The sequence below is a fragment of the Hyperolius riggenbachi genome, chromosome 5 (assembly GCF_040937935.1).
Source record: "Hyperolius riggenbachi isolate aHypRig1 chromosome 5, aHypRig1.pri, whole genome shotgun sequence".
Taxonomy (NCBI): domain Eukaryota; kingdom Metazoa; phylum Chordata; class Amphibia; order Anura; family Hyperoliidae; genus Hyperolius; species Hyperolius riggenbachi.
Window position 1 is genome coordinate 4,480,563 of NC_090650.1, and position 8,983 is coordinate 4,489,545.

The following is an 8,983-nucleotide window of genomic DNA, read 5'->3' on the forward strand; positions in this document are numbered from 1 at the left end:
TTGACTACATAGTTACTGTACATATAACATAGACAAGACACAGAACATTTATATCGCACTTTTCTCCTGGCGGACTCAAATCGCTAAAGTGGCTGCTACTGGGATGCGCTCTATAGCCAGTAGCAGTGTTAGGGAGTCTTGCCCAAGATCTCCTTACTGAATAGGTGCTGGCTTAAAGTGGCCATACATCAGGCGACTTGGCAGCCAATCGACCATCCAATTCGATTATTATAATCGAATTGGATGAAAATTGGCGTTGCCAAGTGCATGCCCAATCGACAAAGTAACCAATTTTGGAACGGAAATTGGTTGCATGGTCAATCGCGCATGCCGCAAGATGTCGGGCTGAAGTTGGTTGGTCGGGTGTGAGGCGGTACGGCGGCCGATTTGGGAACGAGTGACAAGACGACGAAACCCCCGCCGTTGCCGCTCAATGTATAAATGTTCCCTCCCCCAGTGTGTGCATTTATACGTTAACTGTCCTGTAGCAGCCTCCGCGCGGTGTCTGTAACCTCCGGACGGTTCTCCGTACATGCTACTGGCGCAAACCGTCTGGCGTCAGACAGTATGCACCAGTAGGGTGTATGGAGAGCCGCCCGTAGGTTACGGACACCGCGCGGAGGCTGCTACAGGACAGGTAACGTATAAATGCACACACTGGGGGGGGACATTTATACATTGGGGGCTGCAGGCGGTGCAGACTCAGCCGATTCCCTGACGATTTCATGCTGAAATCAGACAGGAATCGGCCAGTAGTATTGGGCAGAATCAACAAAAAGACAAATGTAACACATCACAGGTACTGTATGTTTATAAACCAACAAAAGATCGGGAGAAATCCTCCCACATCTATCTGGAAATTCACATTTTATTACATTTATCTACAAAGTGTGGCGTAACTTTCGCCTGAACTCTAATAGGAAAAATGTATATTTGCCAAAATTCCTCCACCGGGCGCAGCCAGCAATAAAGACATTCTCCTTCTCAGATGGAAATATCAGAGTTTTGGGTGATTTTTGGGTAAATCTTTTTGTGTACTCAGACATGATGGCAGAAGAGTGATATTATCAGTATATTATTTATTGTACATGTAATATTCACAACAGACAACTCTGACCAATAACTCTCACCATCCATTCCACAGAAAACTGCTACAGATATAAACATATAATAAACAGAAGTATGTATGGTGTGTAGTACGTGTATAAATGTGTGTGTGTGTGTGGTGTGTATACAGAGCAGGGTCATCCAAGGCAGGTGCCTGGGGCCTAATGGGCAGCTAGGGGGCCACCTTGTCTGACCTCTCTACCACCTTACATGACCAAAAAGACTAAGAAGGAGCAAAAACTACTATCTTGCCTGGGGCACCATTTTGCCGTAATCATTCCCAATGTCTGAATATACAGTATATATATACATACACTCAACTGAAGGATTATTAGGAACACCTGTTCAATTTCTCATTAATGCAATTATCTAATCAACCAATCACATGGCAGTTGCTGCAATGCATTTAGGCAGGGGCGTAGCAATAGGGGTTGCAGAGGTTGCGACCGCATCGGGGCCCTTGGGCCAGTGGGGCCCCGAAGGGCCCTCCCTCAACTACAGTATTAGCTCTCTATTGGTCCTATGCTCATAATAATGACTTCTATAGATACTTTGAATAGTGGTAATCATTAACAAACTGTTCCCCATCCCCTTCTTGCACCTCTGACACTGTAGTTGCCATTGGCAGGGATTGCTATGTATAGAGTGCTTGGGGGTAATCAGTAACAAGCTGTTCCCCATCCCCCTCTTGCACCTCTGACACTGTAGTTGCCATTGGCAGGGATTGCTATGTATAGAGTGCTTGGGGGTAATCAGTAACAAGCTGTTCCCCATCCCCCTCTTGCACCTCTGACACTGTAGTTGCCATTGGCAGGGATTGCTATGTATAGAGTGCTTGGGGGTAATCAGTAACAAGCTGCTCCCCATCCCCTTCTTGCACCTCAGACACTGTAGTTGCCATTGGCAGATTTTGGTGCGCCGTATCAATTATGTATAGAGTGCTTGGGGGGCCCATGTAAAACTTGCATCGGGGCCCACAGCTCCTTAGCTACGCCACTGCATTTAGGGATGTGATCCTGGTCAAGACAATCTCCTGAACTCCAAACTGAATATTAGAATAGGAAAGAAAGGCGATTTAAGCAATTTTGAGCCTGGCATGGTTGTTGGTGCCAGACGGGCCGGTCTGAGTATTTCACAATCTGCTCAGTTACTGGGATTTTCACGCAGAACCATTTCTAGGGTTTACAAAGAATGGTGTGAAAAGGGAAAAACATCCAGTATGCGGCAGTCCTGTGGGCGAAAAATGCTTTGTTGATGCTAGAGGTCAGAGAATGGGCCGACTGATTCAAGCTGATAGAAGAGCAACGTTGACTGAAATAACCACTCGTTACAACCGAGGTATGCAGCAAAGCATTTGTGAAGCCACAACACGCACAACCTTGAGGTGGATGGGCTACAACAGCAGAAGACCCCACCGGGAACCACTCATCTCCACTACAAATAGGAAAAAGAAGAGGCTACAATTTGCACAAGCTCACCAAAATTGGGCAGTTAAAGACTGGAAAAATGTTGCCTGGTCTGCTGAGTCTCGATAGAGTCAGAATTTGGTGTAAACAGAATGAGAACATGGATCCATCATGCCTTGTTACCACTGTGCAGGCTGGTGGTGGTGGTGTAATGGTGTGGGGGATGTTTTCTTGGCACACTTTAGGCCCCTTAGTGCCAATTGGGCATCATTTAAATGCCACGGGCTACCTGAGCATTGTTTCTGACCATGTCCATCACTTCATGACCACCATGTACCCATCCTCTGATGGCTGCTTCCAGCTGGATAATGCACCATGTCACAAAGCTCCAATCATTTCACATTGATTTCTTGAACATGACAATGAGTTCACTGTACTAAAATGGCCCCACAGTCACCAGATCTCAACCCAATAGAGCATCTTTGGGATGTGATGGAACGGGAGCTTCGTGCCCTGGATGTGCATCCCACAAATCTCCATCAACTGCAAGATGCTATCCTATCCATATGGGCCAACATCTCTAAAGAATGCTAACAGCACCTTGTGGAATCAATGCCACGTAGAATGAAGGCAGTTCGGAAGGCGAAAGGGGGTCAAACACCGTATTAGTATGGTGTTCCTAATAATCCTTTAGGTGTGTGTGTGTATATATATCCCTCCTATCCTACTTTATATATAAAAAGCTTGGTTTGCACTCAGCAACTTTCTAGTCACTGGAGAGCAGTGGAAGATGATGTCAGAGGGGTGTGGCAGAATAGATCTCCAAATTAAGCCATGCCTGGCCTCTGCGGAGCCTGGATCTAAATCTCTATTACATCTACAGACTCCACACAGGAAGAGGACAATGTACATACACCCCGCCCACAGCACTGAGCACTGACAGAATATATGCATGCCTGGCCCCTGCGGAACCTGGATCTATGTCTATCATATCTACAGACTCCACCCAGGAAGAGGCCTATGTACGTACACCCTGCCCACAGCACTGCCAGAATATATGCATGCCCGGCCCCTGCGGAGCCTGGCTCTATAAGTCTATCACATCTACACACTCCACCGAGGTAGAGGCCTATGTACGTACACCCACCCATAGCACTGCCAGAATATATGCACGCCAGGCCCCTGCGGAGCCTGGATCTATATGTCTATCACATCTACACACTCCACCCATAACACTGCCAGAATATATGCATGCCCGGCCCCTGCGGAGCCTGGATCTATATGTCTACCACATCTACACACTCCACCCCGGAAGAGGCCTATATATGTACACCCGCCCATAACACTGCCAGAATGGATGGATGCCCGGCCTCTGCGGAGCCTGGACCTATATGTCTATTACATCTACAGACTCCACCCAGGAAGAGGCCTAAGTACATACACCCGCCCACAGCATTTCCAGAATATATCCATGCCCGGTCCCTGCAGAGCCTGGATCTATGTTTATCACATCTACAGACTCCACCCCGGAAGAGGCCTATGTACATACACCCAGCCCACAGCACTGCCAGAATATATGCATGCCCAGCCCCTGCAGAGCCTGGATCTATATATCTATTACATCTACAGACTCCACCCAGGAAGAGGCCAATGTACATACACCCCGCCCGCAGCACTGCTAGAATATATGCATGCCCAGCCCCTGCAGAGCCTGGATCCATGTGTCTATTACATCTACAGACTCCACCCAGGAAGAGGCCTATGTACGTACACCCCGCCCACAGCACTGCCAGAATATATGCATGCCCAGCCCCTGCGGAACCTGGATCTATATGTCTATTACATCTACAGACTCCACCCAGGAAGAGGCCTATGTACATACACCCAGCCCACAGCACTGCCAGAATATATGCATGCCCAGCCCCTGCAAAGCCTGGATCTATATGTCTATTACATCTACAGACTCCACCCAGGAAGAGGCCTATGTACATACACCCGGCCCGCAGCACTGCTAGAATATATGCATGCCCAGCCCCTGCAGAGCCTGGATCCATGTGTCTATTACATCTACAGACTCCACCCAGGAAGAGGCCTATGTACGTACACCCCGCCCACAGCACTGCCAGAATATATGCATGCCCAGCCTCTGCAGAGCTTGGATTTACATGTCTATTACACCTACAGACTCCACCCAGGAAGAGGCCTATGTATGTACACCCCGCCCGCAGCACTGCTAGAATATATGCATGCCCAGCCCCTGCAGAGCCTGGATCTATATGTCTATTACATCTACAGACTCCACCCAGGAAGAGGCCAATGTACATACACCCCGCCCATAGCACTGCCAGAATATATGCATGCCCGGCCCCTGCGGAGCCTGGCTCTATAAGTCTATCACATCTACACACTCCACCCCGGAAGAGGCCTATGTACATACACCCCGCCCACAGCACTGCCAGAATATATGCATGCCCAGCCCCTGCAAAGCCTGGCTCTATAAGTCTATCACATCTACACACTCCACCCAGGAAGAGGCCTATATATGTACACCCGCTCACAGCACTGCCAGAATATATGCACGCCAGGCCTCTGCAGAGCTTGGATTTACATGTCTATTACACCTACAGACTCCACCCAGGAAGAGGCCTATGTATGTACACCCGCCCGTTAGCACTGCCAGAATATATGCATGTCTGGCCCCTGCAGAGCCTGGATCTATATGTCTATCACATCTACACACTCCACCCAGGAAGAGGCCAATGTACATACACCCCGCCCACAGCACTGCCAGAATATATGCATGCCCAGCCCCTGCAGAGCCTGGATCTATATGTCTATTACATCTACAGACTCCACCCCGGAAGAGGCCTATGTACATACACCCAGCCCACAGCACTGCCAGAATATATGCATGCCCAGCCCCTGCAAAGCCTGGATCTATATGTCTATTACATCTACAGACTCCACCCAGGAAGAGGCCTATGTACGTACACCCCGCCCACAGCACTGCCAGAATATATGCATGCCCAGCCTCTGCAGAGCTTGGATTTACATGTCTATTACACCTACAGACTCCACCCAGGAAGAGGCCTATGTATGTACACCCCGCCCGCAGCACTGCTAGAATATATGCATGCCCAGCCCCTGCAGAGCCTGGATCTATATGTCTATTACATCTACAGACTCCACCCAGGAAGAGGCCAATGTACATACACCCCGCCCATAGCACTGCCAGAATATATGCATGCCCAGCCTCTGCAGAGCTTGGATTTACATGTCTATTACACCTACAGACTCCACCCAGGAAGAGGCCTATGTATGTACACCCCGCCCGCAGCACTGCTAGAATATATGCATGCCCAGCCCCTGCAGAGCCTGGATCTATATGTCTATTACATCTACAGACTCCACCCAGGAAGAGGCCAATGTACATACACCCCGCCCATAGCACTGCCAGAATATATGCATGCCCGGCCCCTGCGGAGCCTGGCTCTATAAGTCTATCACATCTACACACTCCACCCAGGAAGAGGCCTATATATGTACACCCGCCCACAGCACTGCCAGAATATATGCACGCCAGGCCTCTGCAGAGCTTGGATTTACATGTCTATTACACCTACAGACTCCACCCAGGAAGAGGCCTATGTATGTACACCCGCCCGTTAGCACTGCCAGAATATATGCATGCCTGGCCCCTGCAGAGCCTGGATCTATATGTCTATCACATCTACACACTCCACCCAGGAAGAGGCCAATGTACATACACCCCGCCCACAGCACTGCCAGAATATATGCATGCCTGGCCCCTGCAGAGCCTGGATCTATATGTCTATCACATCTACACACTCCACCCAGGAAGAGGCCAATGTACATACACCCCGCCCACAGCACTGCCAGAATGGATGGATGCCCGGCCTCTGCAGAGCCTGGACCTATATGTCTATCACATCTACACATTCCACCCAGGAAGAGGCCAATGTACATACACCCCGCCCACAGCACTGCCAGAATGGATGGATGCCCGGCCTCTGCAGAGCCTGGATCTATATGTCTATCACATTTATAGATCCCACCCGGGAAGATGACTAATTATGTACGCCCTGCCCGCAGCACTGCCAGAATGAATGGATGTCTGGCCTCTCTGGAGGAAGGGGGGGGAGTGGCAGGGATTGACAGCCACACAGAGTGGAGGGTGTGGAGAGAGTGCAGGCAGTACAGGAAGTGCAAATAGTGCATACAATTATCAGTAAATTTGCATGCAAGAAATCCATTTACAGCACACCATGCAGAGCTGCCCACTCTGTCATGTGCCCCATCCCCCTTTATCTGTGTGCCCCATCCCCCCTGCATGTGTCAGCAGGCCCCTCTCTCCATATACTTACTCCTTTCCATGGGCAGGGCAGCCCCCCCCCCCCCCCCAAAACAGCAGTCATCTTTTCATATACATCAGATGCCCCATGTCCTTATACAGCAGCAACCCCTTCCCTCACTCAGTGTGCAGCCCCTCTGCTTTCTACATATAGCACCCACAGACCACATACTGCACCCCCCCCCCCTTTCATGAGCAGCAACCCCTTCCCTCACTCAGTGTGCAGCCCCTCTGCTCTCCACATATAGAACCCACAGACCACATACAGCATCCCGCCTCCTTCCATGTGCAGCCCCCTCTGGTTTCCACATATAGCACCCTTTCTCCCTTCTATCTGCATCTGACCTGCACCCCACATACAGAAGCCCCTCAGTCTGTGTGCCCCCCCCCCCCCCCCCCCATGAACATCAGCCCCCTCCTTATATACATCAGGCCATCATGTTCCCTGTACAGCAGGCCTTATATAGAGCCACAGCCTCTCATTCCCCATCTGCCGACCTCTTTTCCCCATGCACCCCCCCCCCCCATGGTGAGCAGCCCCCTCAGGCCAGAGGCAGACGTGTGTGGGGCCAGCTCATATAGACACTATCGTTAGCCACACATGGGCTGCATTATCCCCCATAGGCTGTGGCCGAGTCCTCCATCTCCCCCCAACAGCTGGCCAGATGTGTGGCGGACACAGAGCGGGGCTGTCCTCCATGGCAGAGGGGAAGAGCCTTGCTTTGTGCGTGTGTGTTTATGTGTGTATAGTACTATCACAGTGGTGTGCAGGGCTGTGTGTGTGTGTGTGTATATAGTGTGTGTGTGTATAGTACTATCACAGTGGTGTGCAGGGCTGTGTGTGTGTGTGTGTATAGTGTGTGTGTATAGTGTGTGTGTGTATAGTACTATCACAGTGGTGTGCAGGGCTGTGTGTGTGTGTGTGTGTGTATAGTGTGTGTGTATAGTGTGTGTGTGTATAGTACTATCACAGTGGTGTGCAGGGCAGGGCTGTGTGTGTGTACATATGTACAGTGTGTGTATACAGTGTGTGTACATAGGATGGTGGGGTGCAGGGCAGAGGATTGCTGTGTATACATATATACAGTGTGTATATCCCAGTGGTGTGCAGTCTAGGGCTGTGCACTGACCTGCTAGCAGCAGCTGCAGGAGGATGGCAGCAGACTCCCTCTTCTCCAGCACAGAGTCCAGCATCTCCCCCAACAGCTGGCCAGATGTATGGTGGAGGGGCAGAACCTTGCTCTATGTGTATTCTGGGCTGCAGGGCTGTGTGTGCCTAGGATGGTTGTGTGCAGCGCAGGATTGCTGAGTGTGTCTATATACAGTGTGTGTGTACATATGTTCAGTGTATATCACAGTGGTGTGCAGGACAGTGTGTGTATATTTATGTACAGTGTGTATGTATATGTACAGTGTGTGTATACAGTGTGTGTGTACATAGGATGGTGGGGTGCAGGGCAGAGGATTGCTGTGTGTGTATACATATATACAGTGTGTATATCCCAGTGGTGTGCAGTCTAGGGCTGTGCACTGACCTGCTAGCAGCAGCTGCAGGAGGATGGCAGCAGTCTTCCTCTTCTCCAGCACAGATTCCATCATCTCCTCAGTGTCAGGCAGAAGCCCCCCAGCATCATCTGCATCCCTCCTCTTCCTCTCCCTCCTCCATCCTCCTCCTCCAGCACTCCCCTCTCCAGACAACAGAGGGCTGTCTGCCTTATTCCTGCCTCATTCCTGCTGCCCTCCCTGTGCTGTGCGGAGACACTGAGGGATGGAGGGACAGAGAGCCTAAGGGATGGATGTGAGGGATGGAGAGACGGCTGGATGGAGGGATGGATGGATAGATGGGGGAAGGATAATAGATGGATGGATGATGGATGGATAGAGCCTTTGATGTAGAATTTGAGCCGTTTGACTGGGGTTCAAATCCCTGCCCAAGCATGTACATAACCAGTAAGGAGTGTTTGGGCAAGGCTTCCTAATGTTCCTGGTCACCCATGGAGCGCCTCTAGTGGCTGCAACCTGGAAACAACGTGATTACCCAGAAGAAAAGTTCAATATTAATCGTAACACTTATATCACACTTTTTTCCTGGTGGACT

General features: G+C 50.3%; 1 protein-coding gene across 5 annotated transcripts in view; it reads right to left on the reverse strand.

Annotated features, from left to right (window-relative positions):
- Positions 1-8,519, reverse strand: part of SGCE (sarcoglycan epsilon) — a 111,928-nt gene extending 103,409 nt beyond the window's left edge. For 2 of the 5 annotated variants that reach the window (XM_068235029.1, XM_068235027.1), the window contains exon 1: positions 8,421-8,518. In XM_068235029.1, the coding sequence (XP_068091130.1) occupies positions 8,421-8,484 (64 nt within the window). In that variant the 5' untranslated portion in view covers positions 8,485-8,518. Of the gene's footprint in view, positions 1-8,015; positions 8,082-8,420 lie in introns of those variants that run through there. The other 3 variants (XM_068235032.1, XM_068235031.1, XM_068235028.1) reach the window with 3 other exon arrangements.
- Between the last annotated feature and the right edge of the window lie 464 nt (positions 8,520-8,983).